At 49.7% G+C, this 24,438-nt stretch overlaps 1 protein-coding gene across 1 annotated transcript in view; it reads left to right on the top strand.

Annotated features, from left to right (window-relative positions):
• The window catches only part of LOC138480681 (coiled-coil domain-containing protein 127-like), a 55,766-nt gene extending 34,011 nt beyond the window's left edge, over nt 1-21,755 (top strand). Inside the window, exons 2-3 of the mRNA XM_069612359.1 lie at nt 1,512-1,642; nt 21,163-21,755. Of these exons, the coding sequence (XP_069468460.1) occupies nt 1,522-1,642; nt 21,163-21,602 (561 nt within the window). The 5' untranslated portion in view covers nt 1,512-1,521 and the 3' untranslated portion in view covers nt 21,603-21,755. The remainder of the gene's footprint in view (nt 1-1,511; nt 1,643-21,162) is intronic.
• Nucleotides 21,756-24,438: the final 2,683 nt, after the last annotated feature.

The following is a 24,438-nucleotide window of genomic DNA, read 5'->3' as shown; positions in this document are numbered from 1 at the left end:
TGTTTCAGGGCGCGTCGAGGCAAGGGAGGACAAAACAACGATCTTACTAGGCCCAGTGCCATTGAGAACACGCAACTGCAGGGGAGGTGAAGGGGGGAAAGCGCAAGAGGCAGGGGGGGAGTGGGAAGTGCTAAACACAAGATCAAACAACAACAGCAGGAGGCAAGTGCAAGAATTGGGAGCAGACAACAGGTGTCTAATAAGTGCAGGTATGGGACTCTGTGGTTGCAGATACAGACCCAAATGCAAGGGTTGCCAGGAGGCAGTGCAGGTATGCGGCTGGGTGGGCAGGGATCTGGGCCCGAAATCAGCCAGTGCTGAAACAGACACAGATCAGCAGGGGTGAGGAAGAGAGAAGGCAGAAGCAAAGAGCACGGTCTTGAGGTGCTTCCGGAACCGGAGATGGTTCTCCTCAAGTCTCAGGCAGGCAGGGAGGCTGATCCAGAGGGAGGCTCCAACCGAAGAAAGAGATCTACCACCAACTCGTTGCTTGGAGAAGCGACTGACCCTGAGGGAGTTGTAGGTGGAGGAGCGAGGAACACACTCATTCGTTGTTCATTAATCCCTAGCCCCCACAGGTGTGTATCGCAACCTTATCCTGATCAGAACTAAAGTGTTGAAAGCATATGCCGTTGTGTCATGTGTTTTGCTGGACCACCAGAACACATACGTAAACCGGTTACAGGGCCCTGCCAGCCAGTTGCTTTTGTCAAAGACGTCCTGATCGCAGTAGTCTGTAGGGCCAACCCGTGGATCTCAGCACCCACTTTTATAAACATTGCTGTTGGCACACAGATAGGGGTGCAGGTCCCGGGCTCTGTTGGGCACATCAGACCCACGTCACACCCGCCATCGCAGAGAGATGGTACTGCTCCAGGGCTTGACTCAAAAGATGCGACAGTGGCAGGACGGAAGACGTCAAACCCATTCTACTTGCTTCTGATGCAGGAACCGTGACTCACCCCAGGTGCCGCCACCATTTCACGGAGAACCCTAGTGTCTCCTCCAAGTTGAATCTGCATTTCTGGTTCCATGGTCTTTAGCTCATCAAAGACAAACATTTGCCATTAGGTCTAGAACCTTCTAGAGGGCTATTTGAAGGGGCCTTCCATCTGATGACATCACAGATCTAGACGGGCAATTGGAAGCATAGAACAAAAATGTTCTACATTGGAGTTCGAGAAAATTTACTTTCTTCTGCAATGTACATTGTGTGTCAAAATTAAGGGATGTTTTTGAAATGACGGTGTGATAGGCGAGGTCTTGTTGTTCTGCACCACTTGAATGTTGCTGGGCCCAGTAACACAGTTGCTATTACCTTGAGGATAGTGTCTGTCAGGATTAAAGAAGTGAGGCAAGGCAACTGTGTCTCAATGGGGAAGACGCTCTAAATTTCCCTTTGCAATGTTGCTTATGGCAGAAAGCCAGATTGTAGAGACGCTGCACAATCTATATTTCTGTAAGAGGGTACTTGTGTATTTACACATCTCTTCTACTGGTTCCATCTACAGGGCTCTCTCCATGAATAACTTAAATAATCCCCCTCAATGGAATATCGAGCCACATCCCAGAGGGGACGGCGGTGATGGGAACAGATGGAATTACACACTCCTGGTGCCGCTGCTTTGCCTGGCTGCATTCCGTAAGTCGCCATCTTTTATGCATAAGAATGAATGACGTGACTGCTGACCAATCGGGTTGGGGCGAGAATCCCTTCTCTTCCTTGTCACAGTCCTTATTCAGATGAGGGGGAGGGGCCACTGTGTGACAGGCACCTTACACTTCAAAACCCTACACAATCAAAACCCCCCAATATCACAAGGGATCCTAGAATGGGTAGACCCCTCAGGAGAAGAATCCTTGAATGGTTAGACCCCACCCCCAAAAGGATCTTAGACTAGGCAGCCCCCTACCCTACAAGGGATCCTAGAATACTCAGCCCCCACCTCCACAAGGAACCCTAGAATAGGTGGCCCCCTCCCATACAAGGGATGCTAGAATAGATGGACCCCTCCCCAATTGGGATCCTATAATTGACCATCTCCAAACCAAATATAGGGAATTCCCTCTCGCACAGTGCTCTCCAAAATTGGCTATATCCCCCACAAGGGATCACAAAATGGACAGTCCTCTCCCCACAAGGGACCAAGGACAGGCAGTCCGCTCCCCTGGTTGAAATAAACCCAAATCAAAGAGAAGTGGAGGACCACAAGATGTTTGATGAGGAGAATGGCTCGGCATCATGGGATTACCCCGTAAGTAACCAAGACATTCCTTGTCAAAGGTCTCCCACATGACGCCGTAACAACTAGAAATAACGTCATCAATCACTGGCCCAACTGTGCTGGAACACTCATAGAGTTAGCTAACACCATCCCATCCTCCCTCCTTATCTGGCCTTGGCTGTCTCGCCAACTGTGCTGCAACACCCAGTGTTAGCTAACACCATCCCATCCTCCCTTCTTATCTGGCCTTGGCTGTCTGGCCACCTGTGCTGCAACACCCATAGAGTTAGCTAACACCATCCCATCCCCCCTTCTTCTCTGGCCTTGGCTGTCTGGCCAACTGTGCTGCAACACCCATAGTGTTAGCTAACACCATCCCATCCCACCTTATTATTTGGCATTGGCTGTCTGGCCAACTGTGCTGCAACACCCATAGAGTTAGCTAACACCATCCCATCCTCCCTTATTCTCTGGCCTTGGCTGTCTGGCCAACTATGCTGCAACACCCATAGTGTTAGCTAACACCATCCCATCCTCCCTCCTTACCTGGCCTTGGCTGTCTGGCCAACTGTGCTGCAACACCCATAGAGTTAGCTAACACCATCCCATCCTCCCTTCTTATCTGGCCTTGGCTGTCTGGCCAACTTGTGCTGCAACACCCATAGAGTTAGCTAACACCATCCCATATTCACTTCTTCTCTGGCCTTGGCTGTCTTGCCACCTATGCTGCAACACCCGTAGAGTCAGCTAACACCATCCCATCCTCCCTTCTTATCTGGCCTTGGCTGTCTGGCCAACTGTGCTGCAACCCCCATGGAGTTAGCTAACACCATCCCATCCTCCCTTCTTCTCTCGCCTTGGCTGTCTGGCCAACTGTGCTGCAACACTCATAGAGTTAGCTAACACCATCCCATCCTCCCTTCTTCTCTCGCCTTGGCTGTCTAGCCAACTGTGCTGCAACACTCATAGAGTTAGCTAACACCATCCCATCCTCCCTTCTTCTCTCGCCTTGGCTGTCTGGCCAACTGTGCTGCAACACCCATAGAGTTAGCTAACACCATCCCATCCTCCCTTCTTCTCTCATCTTGGCTGTCTGGCCAACTGTGCTGGTACACTCATAGAGTTAGCTGACACCATCCCATCCTCCCTTCTTCTCTGGCCTTGGCTGTCTGGCCAACTGTGCTGCAACACCCATAGTGTTAGCTAACACCATCCCATCCTCCCTTCTTCTCTGGCCTTGGCTGTCTGGCCAACTGTGCTGCAACACCCATAGAGTTAGCTAACACCATCCCATCCTCCCTTCTTCTCTCATCTTGGCTGTCTGGCCAACTGTGCTGGTACACTCATAGAGTTAGCTGACACCATCCCATCCTCCCTTCTTCTCTGGCCTTGGCTGTCTGTCCAACTATTTTGCAACACCCATAGTGTTAGCTAACACCACCCCATCCTCCCTTCTTCTCTGGCCTTGGATGTCTGGCCAACTGTGTTCCAACACCCACAGAGTTAGCTAACACCATCCCATCCTTCCTTCTTATCTGGCCTTGGCTGTCTGGCCAACTGTGCTGCAACACTCATAGTGTTAGCTAACGCCATACCATCCTCCCTTCTTATCTGGCTTTGGCTGTCTGGCCAACTGTGCTGCAACACCCATAGAGTTAGCTAACACCATCCCATCCTCCCTTCTTCTCTCGCCTTGGCTGTCTGGCCAACTGTGCTGCAACACCCATAGTGTTAGCTAACACCATCCCATCCTCCCTTCTTATCTGGCTTTCGCTGTCTGGCCAACTGTGCTGCAACACCCATAGAGTTAGCTAACACCATCCCATCCTCCCTTCTTCTCTAGCCTTGGTTGTCTGGCCAACTGTGCTGCAGCACCCATAGAATTAGCTAACACCATCCCATCTTCCCTTCTTCCCTGGCCTTGGCTGTCTGGCCAACTGTGCTGCAACACCCATAGAGTTAGCTAACACCATCCCGTCCTCCCTTCTTCTCTGGCCTTGGAACACCATCCCATCCTTCCTTCTTCTCTCGCCTTGGCTTTCTGGCCAACTGTGCTGCAACACCCATAGAGTTAGCTAACACCATCCCATCGTCCCTTCTTCTCTGGCCTTGGCTGTCTGGCCAATTGTGCTGCAAAACCCATAGAGTTAGCTAACACCATCCCATCCTCCCTTCTTCTCTGGCCGTGGCTGTCTGGACAACTGTGCTGCAACACCCATAGATTTAGCTAACACCATCCTATCCTGCCTTCTTATATGGCCTTGGCTGTCCGGCCAACTGTGCTGCAACACCCATAGTTAGCTAACACCATCCAAATCCTCCCTTCTTCTCTGGCCTTGGCTGTCTGGCCAACTTTGCTGCATTACCCATAGAGTTAGCTAAAACCATCCCATCGTCCCTTCCTCTCTGGCCTTGGCTGTCTGGCCAACTGTGCTGCAACACCCATAGAGTTAGATAACACCATCCCATCCTCCCTTCTTCTCTGGTCGTGGCTGTCTGGCCAACTTTGCTGCATTACCCATAGAGTTAGCTAAAACCATCCCATCGTCCCTTCCTCTCTGGCCTTGGCTGTCTGGCCAACTGTGCTGCAACACCCATAGAGTTAGATAACACCATCCCATCCTCCCTTCTTCTCTGGTCGTGGCTGTCTGGACAACTGTTCTGCAACACCCATAGTGTTAGCTAACACCATCCCATCCTCCCTTCTTCTCTGGCCTTGGCTGTCTGGCCAACTGTGCTGCAACACCCATAGAGTTAGATAACACCATCCCATCCTCCCTTCTTCTCTGGCCTTGGCTGTCTGCCCAACTGTGCTGCAACACCCATAGAGTTAGCTAACACCATCCCTTCTTCTCGGGCCTTGGCTGTCTGGTTCTTTCCAATCAGGAATAAAAAGGAAAGCTTTTAATAAAAACGAATACATTGTGCATCTTCTAATGGGGCCTTGTCTCAAAAATGGCGATACTCTTGCTCAGTGTTATTGTTCGATTGTACATGTCACCCTTCATTGTTTTCTACATCGTCCGTGTATTCAGCAACCTAACGCTCCCTGAAGTGCAGCAGAACTAGTTCCCTTATGTTTGGCAAAATGAACTCTTCTACTTGTGTCCAAGATGGCAACTTTTCAAGCACCAAAAGGCCTACAATCCTTTACTAAAAGAGGTTTCTTGCTTGGGAGTTGTGGGAGGCGGAGCGTGATATTGCCTCTGCTCTACCTGCACCATCACAACATCATCACGTAATGGGAAGGTGGAGTCAAGCCAGGTCGCAGAGCAAGAGAAAGAGCAGGAGAAACACAGTGGGTGACACTGTCGATCCGGCGTATGCAACCGCAAAGGAAGCGGTAGTAGAAGGAACAGAGCGGAGAAGAAACTGGTAGTGGCATGACCACACTTTCAGACTGGTGGTCAGGATGCCAGAGGAACAAGCAGAGACTACCGAGACGGGAAGCCTGATAGACATCTGATCGCCTGCGTCTGTGGAAGGCAGACACCTGATGAAGAACTGAGAACTGGAACCGGAACAGTGATAAGAGAGAGAAGCGATACCAGAGCGTGAGCCGAGCCCTGCAACCTGTCCCTGCACAACGAAAGGTGCCAGGGGAATTGTGAATAGCAGGAGGCCACCAGGGAAGCATTATGTGCATGAAGATACTCATCCCAGTCCTAAGGATGAGAACGAAAATATTAAATTGAATGATCGGAACTGTAAAAGCCCAAGAAAGCAAATAGCAAACAACCCGGTCAGGGAAGACCGGTGTCACTTGAAGAGAGAGACTCGTCCCAGTCCTGAGGACAAAATAGCATTGAAGAAAGTAGTTTCCAAGGGATGTGACCTATATATAAAAGAATGATTTAATCAACCTAGGTGGAGAGTCAACAGAGACTGGGAACTACAGCCACCCTTTATCTGCAGAATTGAAGGCTGGAGAAAGCATAACCCAGAAACACATAATGAGAAAGACAAGATAAAGCCCGCCAGTGAACAAGATACAAGAGCAGGCGGCCACTGAGAGAGAATCCTTGGCAAAGAAAGCCTGAAAGGGAAGCAAAGCCAACATGATTCAGGAAATCCTGAACAGAGAGACTGGGAAGAGCATACGTGTGATGACAAGAGCGTGAGGAACTACTGGAAGGAACAGTACTTCAAAGCTAGCAATAGGGAGAGATGGACATTACTCTTATCATTTTAATTATAACAAGTACAGAATGTCCCCAAAGTGTCCAACTTCTTCTTCCGACACACCACACTGCCTGCAACAATAACATACATTCCTCTACTGGGGACTTTTTTGCCCTTTATGGAATGCATCCCAGGATGTTCCCTTTGACACCCCCTGAATTAACCATGTTCCAGCCGTAACTGCTTGTCTGAGGCATCATTTTGACTTCCTTTCTAGTATATGAGAACAACTGCTTAAGGATTAACTGCAGACCAATCTATTCACTGATCGTCACCGGAGACTGGCGCAGTGTACAGTATCGGGGACAGGGTGTGGTTGTCGATGAAAAACCAATCTCTACCATCCATGCACCTTTTCTAGTGGATTGTTTCCACCAACGGTACCCCTTATGACCGCATTGGGTTGGCTTTGGGTGAGGGGACTGTCAGCGTATCAAGACCGGCAAAGTGACTTCTGCGCCAGAAGCACGGTGCCTGGCATCTGTGCCAGCACGGCAAGCTTTTGACTCGTGTTTCCTCGAGTCGGTGCGTTGGAGCATGGCCGCAGCGCACGCAATGGCATCAGCTCGCCGACAGTTTTCTGGTGTCGCGTGGCTCATTAGACGCTGGTTTGTCTGGCTCGGCACTGCTCAACAGGTTTCTGTATCATGAGTGGTGTTTTTGTAGTTTCTTGGCTTGGATCTTGTTGGACTTTGGGCCTGGACGGCCTTTGGTTCCTCTTCTGGAGTTTCCATTCCCTTAGTTGCTTGGATCTTCTTCTAGTTTGGACTTGGGTTGACTTGGACTGCCTTTGGTTCCTCTTCTGGAGTTTCCATTTGATTAGTTGCTTGGATCTTCTTCTAGTTTGGACTTGGGTTGACTTGGATTGCCTTTGGTTCCTCTTCTGGAATTTCCATTCCCTTAGTTGATTGGACCTTCTTCTAGTTTGGACTTGGATAGACTTGGACTGCCTTTGGTTTCCCTTATGGAGTATCCGTGGAGTTGTTTGCCTGTGGATTACCTCCTCCTTGTCTTCTGGCTCCTTGTTGATCTTGTGACAGCTTCTACTGGAACCCTTTGATCCGCCGCCTTCTTCCTTCTTCCAGGTGGTCTTCACTCGGGGTTCCTCTCCTCATCAGGTAAGCTGGTTTCAGGGTGTGGTTAGGGCGACTGGTGGGGTGTCTGGAAACCTTTCTAACTGGCTTCTCCTTTCTCTTTGCAGCTTCCTAAAGAGCAGGGCTCAAGTCCTAAAAAAAAGAAGTGAGGAGACTCATTAACATGCCAAAAGGGGAATGGCGTCACCGGAAATAAGCATATCAATGACATATGCACATTTCATTTCATTGGTTTTGCATAAAGGAACAAAGTGCACAGGGTGACATTTTCCTTTCAGAAAACCAACACACAAAATATAACCCAAGAGAGGATATTTTCTTCTAATAGTGTTGGAAAATTAAAAAAGATGTGCACTTTAAAACCGTAGAATCAATGCCCATAGTTTCCATGCGGCGCCCAGTTCCCATATGTGACATTTCACCTTCAGTCGTTTCTATTTTATCATCTGGTCCTGTGGTCTAGTGGTTAAGTGCCCAACCTGGGAACCTGGCAACTACGGTTCAAATTCCATTTTACCTACAGCTTTTAAAATACCCAAGGGGGGCGTGGCTTGGAGCCGACGTAGATAGCATGGCTCCCTAAGAGCTCCTGGCTGGACCCACTGTTTGAGCATTCTTACGAAGTGAATTTCCTTTGTTACAATGCCAAATTAGCATCATGTGGAGCGGAAGCGTTCCCGCACCTAACGCTTCACTTTGACCCACCCACAGAGGCTCCAACCCTCGGATATTACTGAGTTAATGCCGCGCTCAGCCACCATCACTGAAACGAAAATGGCAGACGCTATCATACGGAGCCCTGTGTGGAGCAGGAAGACACGGAGGAGCAGCGCCACTGACCTGCGCGCCTAACTTCGTTGATGCTGGGGAGCGCGACGCTGATGGAGTAACCCCAATGTGCCCTAGGACCAATGTGCTAGCGAGAGCTGCAGCCCAGCACCAACGGCCAACACAGACCGTGGGGATCGAGCATAATACCAGTATCCAGAGGGAGGCGCGGGCACCCGCCCATTGAGACGCACCGACCCGAGCTGCAGATAACACGGAGCTGCCGCAACATCTGACCGTGACAGCATCAGCACCCGTCAGCTCCCGTAAGGAGATCTGACGAAGCAATAAGCAGAGGGACTGACGGTGCAACGGACCGCAGCATTCCAGGAGCCAGACAGCATCAAGAAGCACAGCACAAGCTAGCGGTAAGCTCCCTCCCCCGCCAAGAACGCCACAGCAGAAGGCCCCTGCGGAGCTGACACTGCACTAGGCCCAGGGGGACACTCCCAGACCCGGCAGTACCCGACCTGCAGCCTAGCTTAAGAGCCACCCAAGAAATATCACCACAGCCCCAGGAGAACGCCCCATAAAGCAGCATTCCACAGCAAACCACACATGGAGGAGGGGAATTGAAGGATCCTTACAACCGGAGTACCCCCCATGGGGAACAACCACAATCCACCAGCAAGCAGAGCCTCCGGGCCCCCCAAAGCACGTGGACACCCACCACTGGAGCTGCCCACGGAGTCATAACACAGCCCCTAGAGTGCACCCCATCGGGCAACTCTGCATCAGGCCACGCACGGAGAAGGAGAGCTGGAGAACCCCCACAGCTGGATTTTCACCAAAGGGGGAATAGCCATCAATCCTCCAGTGAAGCAGAACCCCCGCGCTCCTCAAAGCACAAAGGCTGTTGCCACTGTTCCGCTCCTCCCCCCTCTGCCCACGCAGTGCAGGATACAACCCCCAAAAACCACCTACTAACTGAACTCACATATAGCCAAAGAGCCAGAACTGTAACCAATCAACCCCAGATTCAGGGGCACGGCTGGGGAAGGAAGCGACAACCCGCAACCGAACCGGGGCCCAGCCAAGCACTAAGACCAAAAGGACAGATACCATCGCAACATCCCAGCGGCAGCAGAAGCCCTCTCACCCAGCCCGATCGGCAGACATACACCTCAGGGGCTGCGCCAGAACCAACATAACAATCATGGCGAAAAGCGGTAAAGCAACAAAACAAACGGATATCACAGCATTGATGGGCAACCCCGCAACTGAGAAGCTAAAGAAAGCCGGAAATATATCGGACCCCGCCACAGAGTTGGCGACCACACCTGAGGGCCTGGAAGCAGCCCAATCCGCAACCAAATCGGACCCAAAAGACCTACTAGCAGCAATAACAAAGGAGATACAAAGGGGGACCGAAGAGGTCACAAAGAAAATTACAGCGCTCGACAAAAGGGTGGCAAAGGTGGAACAACGCACAGGAGACCTAGAAAACACTGTGTGCGACCATGCCTTCGACCTGGAAAGAAACCTGGAGAGAATAGTAGCACTAGAGGCGAAATGACACTTACTGGAGCTCAAGCAAGAGGACACGGAAAATTGTTCCAGAAGGAACAGTATCCGCCTACGAGAAATACCCACAACAATCGCGGATGCAGAACTGGAGAACTTTACAAGGGAATTGTTTAGATTCATCCTGACCCTCCCAGACAGCTCCCCCCGGAGCTCGGCCGGGTCCATCGCACAGCCCAGAGGCAATCTTCCCTGTTCTTCAAAATAAAAGAAGAGAATATGAGGAAGGCTAGAACAACCAAGCAAATTTTCTTCAGGGGGGCAAACATCTCACTGTACCAGGACTTCTCTATCTTGACCTTACAGAAGCAAAAAGCACTTCGCAACCTCACAGAATGGCTAATAGAACGAAAGGTGCAGTATCGGCGGAGCTTCCCAACAGCCCTGAACTTTACATGGGAGGGAGCTAGGAGGTACATCCGCACCCCCAAGGAAGTGGAAAAATTCATGGGGAAAGAGCCAGAAATTGGAGCCTCCGAGTCTGAAGCACACAGCCAAGACGTGAAACCACCTTTGAATAGAGCATGGACGAGGGCTACGAGAAAGCGCAGCCTTAGGGGCCCACGGAAGACCAAGGAACCAGACTGATCTAAGAAGGATAATCACAGCCATAACCTGGTCTTTTGCCGCAGCGTCTGACCCATATAAGGTACCACCACAACATAACCATGGGGACCCCACCGGGGAACCCTGAAATAGGTGTAGGTGCACCACTGACCCAGGGTATCGCCACAGACACATAGTCCCAATGAACCCTTATTCCAAAGCTTAACGCAAGGCATCCGATCTCGCCCTGACGGCCGCGCGCTCCCTGGCTGTCCTGTTGACAGCGTTTGGGCCCAGTTGGCCCCTATTAGCTCCACAATGTGGTCCAGCTAGCCTATCCCGGTGGATGAGGCTGGTCTTGGTCCAAGGAGATGGGGTTGAGGGAGGAAGGAGTTGGGGGGGAAGGGGTGGGGGCAAAGTTGGGGCTCATTGACCCTGAAGAAGGAGTTCGGCACTACACTTCAGACGAACACAGTCACATCACATACACACTCACCAAGGGGGGACCTCCGAACATGGGGACGGAAACCCGAAATAAAGGAGCCCATAGTGGCGCCACAGCATGAACCTAACAGGGCTGGTGGAGGATAGAAACGTCTACATCCTCACATGGAACGTAGGCGGCCTCAACTCTCTGAGGAAGCGCAAATCAGTAGAGCGCAGGCTCAACAATCTAGCAGGCGATATTGTAATCCTCCAAGAGACCCACCTACTGGCCACAGACGAGCAACGAAACAATAGGGAAAATTCTACGAAGTTTACAGGGTATTGCCCTTAGTAGATAACGTTCACACAAAAAAAGAGTAGGCAACACACATCTGTGTTATATGCTATTAGCAGCCAAAAGAGACGAGCAACGTCTGAGGTTTTGACGATTTAAACAGGCCTACTTTGCCACCTCGGGGGAAAAGAAGTGGGGGAGCAATCCTGTTGAGCAACAATTTCCCACTGCGGGACCTCACAGTAAAAAGAGACCCAGCAGGTAGGTACCTCCTGGTAAAGGGATATATATTAGAGCAAGCTATCACCATAGCGGGGATTTACTGTCCCAACAAAGACCAAGCCAAATTCTTACAGAACCTTATCCCAACACTGGTAACATTCACCACAGGGCACCTGATCATAGGAGGGGACAACATGGTCCTGGATCCCTTAGCAGACAAAACCCTCCCACTGTCCAACATGGATTATACCCGAGCCCTAACCCTCGCCAGACTAATGCGAGAAACGGAAACAATAGATACATGGAGGCTCGTGAACAGTGGGACTAGGGACTACACCTTGTACTCCAACGCCCACGAAGGGCACTCCCGAATTGACTTATTATTAATCACGGGGCCCTATTCCCATACCTAGAGAACATACAAATTCACACCCGGATTATCTCAGACCATGCCCCGGTATCAGCAGACCTAGCTATAAATGGGCTACCAGCACCTCCTCTGAGATACTGGAAGCTAAACAACTCCATCCTCCTAGGCGATGTGATTAAAACCGAGGTAAGGGACTCACTGACGAATTACTTCCAGGAAAATGCAACTCCCGATATGCCCATTGGAATAATATGGGAGGCTATGAAACCTGTAGTCAGGGGAACACTGATCAGCATAGTGGTGGAACACTACTGAATCTCCAAGATCCAAGCAACCGTCCTGGAGATAAAAGTCTCCAAGATAGAGAAGAGACTTAAAATCCACCATGCTAGGAAGCTAGAGAGAGATCTGAGGAAAGCGAGAGTTGCACTAGAAATACATTGGGCGGATCGATCGGCCAAAGCCCTCGCTTATACGAAGCAGTTTTATTATAGCAAAAGTAACAAGGCTAGTCGAATACTTGCCCATAAACTGCAACGAATACACAAAAGAACAACATAATCTACATCACTGGGGAAGATGGCATAACCCGATACACAGGCACGGGAAAAATGAACGCCCTTATAGCCCATCACAAAGCAATTATGACTGGTCCGCCTACCCAACCCGAGGACCAACACCAGAGCAAGCACTACCTACATCCATTCACAGCATCCAACATCAAACCACAGCTCGAATCCCTTAAAACCCCAATAACGATAGATGAAGTCGGGGAAGCTATCAAGTCTCTGAAGAACACCGCCCCAAGCCCTGATGGGCTATCGGCGAGATTCTACAAATCATTCTCGCAGATACTAGCCCCACAACTCACCCAAGTATTTAACTCATTCCTAGAATCCGGGAACTTCACTAAATCTATGGGGGAACCTCTCACTATACAGACCAAAAACGCTCATGAACCTAGATGGGAAGATATACTCCAATATTCTGGCCACCAGACTAGGGAAGGTGCTCCCAGATCTAATAGACAGGGACCAAACTGGATTCATTCCTGGGAGAGGTACGTTCAATAATATCAGAAGAACGCTAGCCCTTATAAAGAGTGCCACACGGCAGAAGGAAGAACTTCTGGTCATATTCCTAGACGCACACAAGGCGTTCGACCTGGTAGGTTGGGATTACATTAAGAACACACTCAAACACATGGGTTTTGGCCATAACTTCACAACATGGATAATGGCGTACTACCAATCTCCAACAACCCAGCTGTGAGTAAATAGGAAAAGATCGGAAAGCATAGCCATCACCCGGGGAACCCGCCAAGAGTGCCCACTCTCCCCCATGGTGTTCGCACTATCTATGGAGGCCTTTGCGGGAAGGATCAGGCAAAACCCAGGCATAAATGGAATCTTAGTGTGGGGCAGGGAATATAAATCGGCATTATATGCCAAAGACATTCTCCTAACACTAGCACACCCAGCCACCTCCCTTGAAACACTTGTGTATAGGCGCGTTACAAATGCCATATCATATCATAACATATCCTAGGCCTCCTACGAGAAGAGCTCAAAGCGTTTGGAAGAGCGTCAGGATTCAGGGTGAATTACAATAAATCAGCTGCACTAGCAATCAACATCACAAAGAAGCAGAAGGAGGAACTCTCCCCCAAATTCCCTATCCCTTGGGCCGAAGAAGCAATGCAATATCTGGGGTACGTATGCCCAAAAACCATACCCAGATATACCAGAGCAACTTCCCACAACTATTTAGAGAACTGAAAAGGGATTTACACCACTGGAACAAGCAGGAAATCTCATGGTTGGGCAGAGTGCCGGCAACAAAAATGAACCTGGTCTCCAGGCTAATCTACCACTCCATGGCACTGCCGGTACATGTCCCATAGTGCTGGCTAAACGGCCTACAACGATCCATACTGAAATTCATCTGAGGGGTGATGGGGAAGAGGCCCCAATAGCAAAACGAATCATGACTCGAAGCTGTAATGCGGGGGGCCGGGGAGCACCAGAGGTAACCAGGTACAAGCGAGCTGCCCAACTAACCCATGCGTTCACATGGATACAAACGACAGACCCACCATACTAGAAACAGATAGAAGAAGCATGGTGCATATCCCCCCTAATCGACCCCCCACACATACAGGTGCCCAAAAACCAGCCGAACACAGGAACCCTAAAAGCTACGCACAACGCAGTGTCAAACTGGAAAGCAGCGGCACGTAAATGGGGATGCACAGGATCCCTATGCCCCCTGACACTGGTATGGGGCAACCCAGACTTCTCACCAGGCCTCCCTGATTGAAGTTAAGTAAAACATTTACATTTCTAAAAATAATTAAATTTCAAACATTAAAAACAAGAATTATATAGTGCCTTTAAAAACATGTTGGTCCTAATCTCATTGCAGACCTGATTTCTATAATCAAAGTTGTTAGAAATCATACTTTAAGTTGTTAGCAGTTTTATCCTAAATCAGAGGGTATCTGGCACTGAGTAGATTCTCCAAAAGCCTTCTTTTTTTTTTTTTAAACTTTATTTTTGGGAATTTGCACACATAACATAAACATTTGCACCAAACAGGTGCATTTATAACATTATCAACTACGAACACTTTTACACATATTCACTCCTCTCCTGACGCCCAATTAGGTAAACATAAAGTTATTTCCTCATCTACACCGGAGTGGTTTGACTCTGGCTCTATTACTGAGTTTCACTGTCCCATACGCTGTGTTTATGTTTCTGGGGTTTCTGAGTCTGAGGTTCCTAGGCTATTCAGCAGATATATTATGTATGGCCCCCAGATGTTGGGGGTCGTGCATGTAGTGTTAACGTCTTTATGAACTCATTGTCCATGTCTTGGCAGTATAGAATGTCTTTGTTCCAGTCTTCGATCGTTGGCAGTGGACCACAGCCTTATGTCATGGCGATTCTCCTCCGTGCCAGTACCATAAGAAGGGCTGCTAGTTTTCGTGTTGCGGGTTGTAGGTACTTGGTTAGCCCGAGGAGGGCCCCCAGTGGGAGTGGGGGGTCACTTGTTCTCCTATGATGTCGGCTGTTATTTGTACAACGTTGGTCCAGAATCGGTGTATTCTGGGGCAGTTCCAGGCCAAGTGGAGAAAGTCTGCATTCGTGGTTGTGCATCTTTCGCATTGTGCTGACATTTCTGGGTGGTGGCTGTGTTTTCTAACTGGGGTGTAATAGGTTTGGTGCACGAAGTTGAAGTGGATTTGTTTATAACGAGTGTTTAATGCAACTTTTTGGGTTGGCGGAGAATATAGGTCCAGTCTTCTGCGGGTATTATTTCTTGAATGGCCGTTTCCCATTTTTGCTTCGCCTGAGGGTTGATTGTTTCCATGTTGGTTAATAGGGATTTGTATAGCAGTGATACTAGTTTCCCTTCCCCTTGGGCCTGGATTACGTTGAGTAGTAAGTCCGATGTTGGAGGCTGTTTGGGGAATGAGGGGAACAGCGTTTGTAAAGTGTGGCGTAATAGAGGAATATGTCAAGGGAGGTGTTACCTCCCCTGTCTTTGGCCATTTGTGGAGTTAGAAAGGTGCCCTCTGGGAATAGATCTCCGAAGGATTGGATGTTGACTTTGTCCGCCCATATAAGGAATGCTTTTTCATTTGTGAGGGGGATGTCAGGAATAAATTTGATTGGTAGTAGGGGGCAGAATCTTATTTTTACCTCGTATTTGCGAGCAATCTTTTTCCAGATCGCATACGTGGATAGGACCGTGCTTAGCGTGTTGTGTGGAACCGGGATGTGACTGATGATGATGGCTCTTAGCAAATTGGGGGATGCGAGGGACCGCTCCACTTGTACATGTGGGCGGATGAAATGTGTCGTATACCAGTGGCTCAGAAATTGTGCTTGGGCTGCCCAGTAGTATTTCTCAATATCTAGGAGTGCCAGGCCCCCGCTTGAGGTTGGTAGTGTTAGTGTTCTATATGCTACTTGTGCCGGCTTTCCCGCCCATGGTAGTTCCAGGATGAGGCTCTTGACGTTTTGGAGGAAGGACTTTGGGATGAGCAGCTGAATATTAGTAAATAGATAGAGGAGTTTGGGAAGGATAACCATTTTGGTTAATGAGGTTCTACCCCATAGAGTTAACGGTAGTGATTTCCATCTGTGAACCCGTTCCTGCAAGGAGCTTAGTGTTGTTATGTAATTGTCTTTGTATATATCGTTGTGACTGCGGGACATATAGATACTCAGGTATCGGACCTTTGAGTTTTCCCATTGGAAGCCGTGATCATCCATGAACTCACTGGTATTCGTGGTCAGAGGGAACACTACTGACTTTGAGTAATTGGTTTTAAGGCCGGATATTTGGCAGAACTTTATCACTTCATGTCTTATAAGGTTGAGGTTTATTTGGGGATCACCAACGAATAACATGACATCCTCAGCTTAGAGGGAGACCATTAGTCTATGGGGTCCCAGCTTAAGGCCTCTGTGTAGTTGGTTGCATCTTAGCCTCGAGGCCAGAGGTTCCATCACTAGGGCGAAAATGAGAGCTGAGAGGGGGCATCCTTGCCTAGTCCAGCGCTCTAGTGTGATACTTGAGGATCTAGTGTTTCCTAGTGTGATGTAGGATCGTGGGTCGCAGTATAACAATGATACTAACTTGATGAAGATGTTCCCCAACCCCATTTGTCTGAGCGTTGCAAAAATAAAGGGCCATTCCACAGAGTTGAACGCTTTCTGGGCGTCGAGTAATACTGCTATTGCCTGTTGTGTTGGGTCAAGGGCCTCTATGACGCCGAACAGCCTCCTGATGCCGTAGGTTGTGCTGCGTCCTGGGATGAAACCGGCTTGGTCGCCGAGTACGAGGGCTGGCATTAGGGGGAGTAACCGTGTTGCCAAAATTTTAGCCAGAATCTTATTGTCTAGATTGATCAAGGAGATCGGTCTCTATGATGCACAGTCTTCTGGGGGCTTGCCTGCTTTGTGCAGTACTATTACGTTGGCTTTGCGCAGTGTAGGGGGGAGGCTCCCACATTCTATTGATTCTTCGTAGACGCGAAGCAGGAGAGGGGCCACGATGGATGCATGGGCTTTGTAGAACTCTCCTGTGAGTCCATCGGGTCCTGGTGCTTTAGTATTTGGGAGAGATTTAATAGCTTCCAGAATTTCTTCTTGTGTTATAGGTGCGTTTAGAGGTTCACGTAGTTCAGTGGCTACCCAGTACAGATCAGTGTCGTTGAGGAAGTCTTGCATTAACTCTGGGCTTATACTGCCTTTGGAACTACACAGGTTTTGGTAAAAGTTTCAAAACACGTTGGCTATTTCTTCTTCCATGTAGACTAGTGTTTCTTGAGCGTCTTTGATGCGTTCCACCCGGGTAGGAGTTTTGTCGATTGCTAATAGCCGGGCCAGTAGTGCACCCGGTTTTTGACCTTCTCCGTATTGGCGGATTTGGTGTTTGTGCCTAAGGAATTTCAGTTTGCGTTCAGCCGTTTCTTTGAACTTCAGTAGTTCCTCTTTTAACTCAGCTTGGGTATGTGGATCCGTGGTGGTGGTGTATTTGAGCTCCAGTTCCTTCAGGCGTTGTTCGCTACTGGTCAGCTCTCTGCGTATCAGCTTTAGCATGCCGTTCTCCTTTGCCAAGCATACTCCCCGGATGAAGCATTTTAATGTTTCCCATATGGTGCTCTGTAGACTCCTACAGAGCTCTGATTTATTTCAATGAATGATGCTATTTCTTGGCGTAGCTTTGCCGCGAACACAGTGTCGGCCAGTGAACCAGGCTTGAACCTGCAATTGAGCCCAGGTATTGCAGCGCAGGATAGTGTGACATCGAGTGTCACCATTGAGTGGTCTGAAAAGGATCGTGGGAGAATTTGGCTTGCACCCCAGTTGAATGGACTGTGGGTAGATGCCAGAATATAATCTATCCGGGAGCTGGTGTTGTGGACAGCTGAATGGAAAGTGTATTCTCTTGCATCCCGGTTGTATTGTCTCCACATGTCGGATAGATGGAATGCTTGGCAAATCTCTTTGACTTGAAGGCTAGCCTTGGATGGGTTCCCTGCTGTGTAGTGGGATTTGTCGAGTCTGGAATCCATTGGTGTGTTGAGGTCCGCCCCCCATATGATTGTCGCTGCGTTGATCTTTCCTAGTTGAGTCATAACCCAGTTAAAGTTGTTTGGCCCGTCGGTGTTTGGAGCATACAAGTTCACTATGACTACTTCCTTCCTGCCAGTATCCCTCTCACCAGTAGGGTTCTTCCTTCTGCATCTTTCCTTAAGTCAATAAGGCTGAAGTTTGCTCTTTTGTCGATTAGGATTGCGACTCCCCTTGCATAGGATAAATAGGACGAGAAATATCTATTGCATCCCAGGATTTGGCCCAGTGTTGTTCCGAGGACGGAAGGAGATGGGTCTCTTTTAGTATGGCGATATTGATTTTGTGTCTTCAGAGGTATTGGAGGATCCTCCTGGTTTTTGCTGGTTGATTACCACCACGAATGTTCCAGGTGGTGATTTTAAACATTGTCACTGGCATCTTGGAAGATGGTTGGATGTGGGCCAGACTAGGATGTTTGGATGTAGCTGGAGTCTAGGTGCGTATAGGAGTATGTCGGAATTTGCTTTCATCCGGATAGCGTCCTGTTGTATGGATGTTGTGGTGCGTGGGTGAGCAGTTAAAGGCGTCTTCGTGGAGCTAACTTCCCTCCCTTGCGTGGACAACCCCCAACTGGGCCAAGATGAACATCCCCTTCTAAACAAAACAGTCAACATTGCTGTGCTCGGGGTGCTGGTAGCCCTCCAAGAGGGGAAGGGTGGCTCCCTACTACTGTTGTAGATTTGTTCTGTGATGGTGATTTCGTGAAGTTAGTGGTGATATGATGCCTTTGCCTTGCGTTTCCTGTAGAGTGATTTTATGGCAGGTCTCTTCTCATCCGGTCTCTCCTTTGTGGTCTTCCGTTGTTCGAGGCGGGTCTGCAGCCGGCACTGTCTAGATAGTCACTGGCTTCCTCTGGTGTGTCAAAGAACTCGGTTCTGCCTTCATATTAAATGCGGAGTTTCGCCGGGAAAAGCATTGAGTATTATATTTGGTTATCTTGCAATCTGCGTTTCACGGCTATGTACGATCTTCTTTGCGCCTGGACTGCCTGAGAGAAGTCTGGAAAGAATTGTATGTTATCTCCATCGTATTGGAGGTCTCCTTTTTCCCTGGTTGCCCTGAGTATTGCATCCCGGTAGTTTAGCAGCTTTGCTATGATTGGGCGAGGGTTCGTTCCCGGGATTGGTCTTGTGTTGGGAACTCTGTGTGCTCATTCTATGACGAACAGCTTGGAGAGGGTCTCTGCACCGAATAGTTCTGTGCAGATCTTCTCCAGGTGCTCTTCCATTTTGATCTTGAGTTGTTGTTCTCTGACCCCGACAATCCTAATATTATTCCTGCGAGAGCGTCCTTCTAAATCCTCATTTTTGGCGCACACTGCTTTCATTTGTGGTTCCAGCGAGGATACCCTGGAGGTTAGGGACGTTGCACTGTCGTTGAGGTCTGACACCCGCTGTTCAACTGTGTCCAGTCTGTCTGCGTGCTTGTCCAGAGGTGTTGGAGCAGGTCGACTTTGGAGGAAAGTGTTTCTAATTTGCTTCCCAGGCCTCCAATTCCTGCTTTCAGGTCCAGTAGGATTTCTCCGATGTCGAAGTCTTGCACTTCTTCCTCCTCCTAGGGGGGATCCTGTGCAGGTGATTGTGGTCTACTACTGGGATTGGGCGCTTTGGAGGAGGAGCTGGCTTCGAATTTCAATTTCCTTTGTGATTTATCCTTTTCCCCATTTCCTGCACTGATGTGGTCACTTTTACACTCAGGTGGTGGCCTGGATCAGGTTTAGGGTTGTTGGCTGGATGACTGCGCCTGTATCTAGTCGAACGTCACACTGCTGTAAGCGGGTCGAGGAGTTTTATTGCTGACCTCTGCGTGGTTCTACCGCACTTTTGGCGGCGCCGGGAGGCGCGGAATCAAGGCGTTGGGCTGCAGCTGACGGTGATGGTGTTGCCGTCTGCAGGGGATCTGTGCCTGTTGTTTTTCTCCTGAGCGGGGTATTTGTGCCGACTGTGGTATGTGGCATCCACCTGGTTTTGTGCTGGTGGTGGGGCTATGCAGGGGGACTGGGACGGTCCTCTTGGGTTTGGGCAGGATGATTTAAGTCTGTGGTTCGAAGCGCACCGGGGTTGCGCAGTGATACCGCTGCAGTTCTGTACTCAGAAACTAGTATTTGCAGTTCTTGTCAGCCGTGTTTGATGGTGTGGGACAGCAGCTTTGTGGTGGCCTCTCCCCCATGGGCACTCTGTCTGGTATACTGCTCTCCGCCCTCAGCCACGAACGTTGCCCCAGGGTGCTTTAGTTAGGCCTTCTGTTGTTATGGCGGTCTCTGTGTTGTGCCGCATGCCCTTTAAGTGGTCTTGGTTGGTTCGGCCGTGATCAAGGTTCCTTCAACACACATGGCCTCGGCTGCAGGGGTGCCGGGATCCTCCGCGGCCACTAATAAGTCTTATGTCACTCGGGAGGCCTGGGGTAACAAGGGAGCCCGCCTGCAGAGTCGCGCGGGCGCTCGTACCTGATTTTCAGCCGAAGCTCGTCTGGGTGAATAGGCGTCTTCCCTTTCCTCAGCTCCAGGAGCCCTCCCGGGCGCCGCGGCTGCACGCACGTCAGTGCCCTGCCGCGGCCTGGAGCCCCCGGCAGGACATGTCTGGCGCTCTCCGGATGTTCCTTTTCGGCGCTGGTCCACTCCACGGCATGCCGCTCTCATTCACGGAGCCCGCAGCGTTTCAGCCGCAGGTTGCAACTCTGCGTGGGCAGGGGGGGGCTCCTCTCCGCTGGATCTTTTTGGGCGAATTAGCGACCCTCGGATGAAATGGGGGACGCGTTTTGTGCCAAATAGCCCCGCGAATGTACTGATGGCATTGGCGAGTGGTTTAGGCACCACAGAAGCAGCGATTAATCAGGATTGGTGTGGGAGCTACACAGAGCTCACTGGGAGGCTGCCATCTTGGATGGCTCTCTAGCGCCCTCTCCTCCAAAAGCCTCCTTAAGCAAAACACCAAAAGCCTTTGTGAGGAACCTATCCTGGGCCAGAAGCAGGTATACAAATTCAACTTGACAATGCTTTAAACAAAATCTTTTAAGTTGGGGTATTAAAAACGTCTTCCTCTCTTTTGGGTACTGGGGACAAAATAAAATCAGGTGCTTTCGGGTGCAAACAGGAATTGTTCACAGCAGCAGCATTTGTCCGGGGCGTAGATATGGTGATGTTAGCAGTTCATAAGGTGGGGCTTTAATTGGTCGAATGAAGCCTTGGTCGTCCATTTCCTCTTTTCCTTATTAGGTGTGTTGTACCAGAAGATTGCTAGATTTGTGTTTTTAATCAGTTCTTTGCACATTGTTTCTTTTCTCTATCGTTTTTCCGCAGGTTGGGTCTGGACACGCGACTCCAAGAGAGAAATAGAAAAGGTCAAGCAGGAACACAGCAAGGATTTATACCGGAAGTGCCTGGCCAAGGAAGAGGAGCGGCAGATAGCTGGTAGGCGCCTAGTCTACCGCTTTGAGGATGCTCTGATGGAGCGGCAGAACATCTTCTGCAGTCCATTTCTCCGGAAAGGAAAGCGGCTAGAAATCGAAGACGACTTGCTGAGACGAGCCATGTCTCACCCAGTGGCCCAAGAGATCCAGCTCGAAGAAGGCCTGAGGGACATCTTTCGAAACGACAGACATTGTGCGGGAAGCACAAACACAGACAAGCGTAAGAACGGCAGGCTGATGTGGGTCTACCTGAGACATTGGGAGAAGGCGGTCGAACATGAAAAATGCAAGCGGATAGAAAACGTGATGCTGGGGAAAACCACATTTTAGGTTCCCTAAATATTCAAACTTATATTGTTCAGTATTGGAAATACATTCCCCATTAGGCAGCATTGGGAAAATGCATTGTGGAAGAAGAGCATCCCACCCACGGTCTTAGCGCTTAGAGTCTGGAATAAAGCCAGTTTAGAGGTCTGATTGTGAGTATGATTGGTCATCACGTACATTATTTCATAGGCATGTAAAATATCTGTGGTCATCCGTGGGCAGCTGGCCGCGGCATGAGCGTAAGCAAGGGCACAGAGCTAAATCATTACCGGGATCAAATAGATTTGAAGCTAAATATATATTTCCAGGCACAAAGAGAGTGCTGAAGGATGAATTCTATCGTGTAGATGAAGGAGTTAAAAAGACCTCTGGCCGACAATCGCTGGATATGCAAAGCCAGGCCTGTTACAGATTCTATACATGATGTATGTTGCAGTTGTCCACATGTGTAACCCGCCCGGGTGCTCCTGGGGTGTAGCCCACCGTATTTCTCCCTTTTCTGTGGGTCTGTGTAAATACCATCGTGTTTCCTGAAAGATGTACTGTAGGTCTATATGCTCTTTCATATGTATCTACACGAGGCGTATGCATGGCATGAGCCTGGCCAGAAAGCAATGGGACGCTGTAGACGACGTCATTTGGCTGTTGTACATGCAGTGGATACGCAATTGCGAGCATTGCCATCAGATGCCCAGATACGCAAACCATTCTCCAAGCCATGCCAGGCCGGTCTCTAAAAACAAATTTACCATCTTCGACTTTATCTCAGATGAAAGCCCAGACATCCTCTTCATCACAGAGACCTAGTTTGCAGATGTCTTCTAACCTATTGCACACGGGGGATTCACCCCCACCCCTCCGGACACAACCGATTGTTCAGAACAGACCCAGACAAGGAGGAGGGCTGGCCATCCTTCACAAACACCAGCTTCCAGTCCTACCTAAGGACACTTTAGCCTGCAGCACTGATTGTGAATCACTGCTTGTAAAATTCCAACTCACCCCTGCTATCTCCCACAGCTTTCTATTCATATACAGATCCCCTGACCTGCAGACTCTCTTAGTGGCGCACCTTCAGCCAGCATCCTTCTCTGACCATACTAGGAGACTTCTCGCAAACCCTGTGACCCGCCCCCTCGCATATAACCTGTAAGCTCTCAACCCGACAACTCCTATCCCTTCCCACCCATACCGCAGGCTACACAGTCAAAGCGGTATTCATCAAAACAAACCTTGTATCCACCGTCCCTCCCTGCCCCCTAATCTGGACCTGTCACTCCACAATCATCTTCTCCCTCCCGACATCACCTCCCACCCCTCAGCCCTCACAGGTCCCTGTCCTGACAGCACCAACCACTACCTCCCTCCCCCCACTCTGGAAAAAAGTCATCATTAACCCGGGTCTAGCCAATTCCCTCCTCAACTCACTCCCAGTACTCTCACTCCTGAAAGTCCCTCCCCCATCAAACACTTCGATCACTGGCTCTCCAGCGCCCACTCACCCCTCACTCCAACAAAACGTACCTCTCAAACACTGGCCCACAGCCCTGAATGGTACACAACCCACCTCAAATCTATAAAAACTCTCAAGCACTGACATTAGCGGTCTAGGAGAACCATTCCAACCCCTCCAAACAAATCCTCCCTTGCAAGACTGACAAGGGCTACCGGTCAGAATTGAGGAAAGCCACAAAAGAAATCTATGGGAGTCGAAACCGGAACTCTTGCAACCCTAGCAAGGAAATGCACAGAATCATCTCTGAATTCAAGACACCCTTCCCCCCCAACTCCCAATCTCCATGCAATGCCTTGTCCTAACACTTTCACAACATCGCTATCGATAGATACTGTGTCATCCTTTCTAAAATAGCAATGATGCCCCCTACACCTCCCCGCTCTCTACCGTACCCCAGACCCACCTCCCTCCCTCCCTCACTCCCTATCTCAGCCTTCTCCTCCTTCCCCATCTCACATCATGAGCTCCTCATGCTCCTAGCACAAAGCCAACCTTCAGGCTCTCCTGCGGACCCCTGGCCTCCCAGCCCTGCACTCAAGAACATCCTAACATCAACCTGCACAAGCAGCATAGCACAGTCAATCCTTAATCAGTCCCTCTCCTCAGAAATCCTCCCAAAAGCCTTCAAAACATCCTATATCAAACCTCCGCTCAAAAAACCCTTGCTTGACCCACTCATTCCCTAGAACTACCGGCCCATTTCAAGCACCCGCTTCATTGAAAAACGTGTGGACTGCACAGCATATAAACAGCTCTGCCTCTTCACAGAAGCAAGCAACCTTCTAGGCACAGCTCAAACAGGCTTTAGACCCCTCTGAGGAACTGAGTCCTCCCTGGTGCCCATTTGGGATGACTTAAAAAGAACAGCAGACGCAGAAGGATGTGAAGCGCTCATCCTTCTCAACCTATCTGCCGCCTTCGATATTATTGACCATACCATACTCCTAGACAGGCTACACTCCATCGGAATCAAGGACACTGCTCTCACATGGATCTCCACTATTCTCTCGAATCACTCGCAAATCATGCTCCTCCCCCTTTCGCCCAGTGTCAAAAGGGATGCCGCAGAAAGCATCACTGTCTCCACTCCTCTTCAATATCTACCTTAGCCTCTTCCCTGCACTCATCTGTTCTCACAGCTTCATCTGTTGCCAGTACACAGATGACACTCAGATCATCCTCAATATCCCCAAATCACCAGGTGCCGCCCGCCTGGACCTCTCAACCTACATTTATGATATCGACCACTGGATGATGACCAACCACCTCCTCTTCCTCAACCCTGGCAAAACAGAAATTCTAGTAAACGGCAAAACTGCTCTC

This window comes from Ambystoma mexicanum, chromosome 5p (assembly GCF_040938575.1).
Source record: "Ambystoma mexicanum isolate Mex_15411 chromosome 5p, UKY_AmexF1_1, whole genome shotgun sequence".
Lineage (NCBI taxonomy): Eukaryota > Metazoa > Chordata > Amphibia > Caudata > Ambystomatidae > Ambystoma > Ambystoma mexicanum.
The sequence above is the reverse complement of the archived record's forward strand: the minus strand, read 5'-3'. Positions and strand labels throughout refer to the sequence as shown.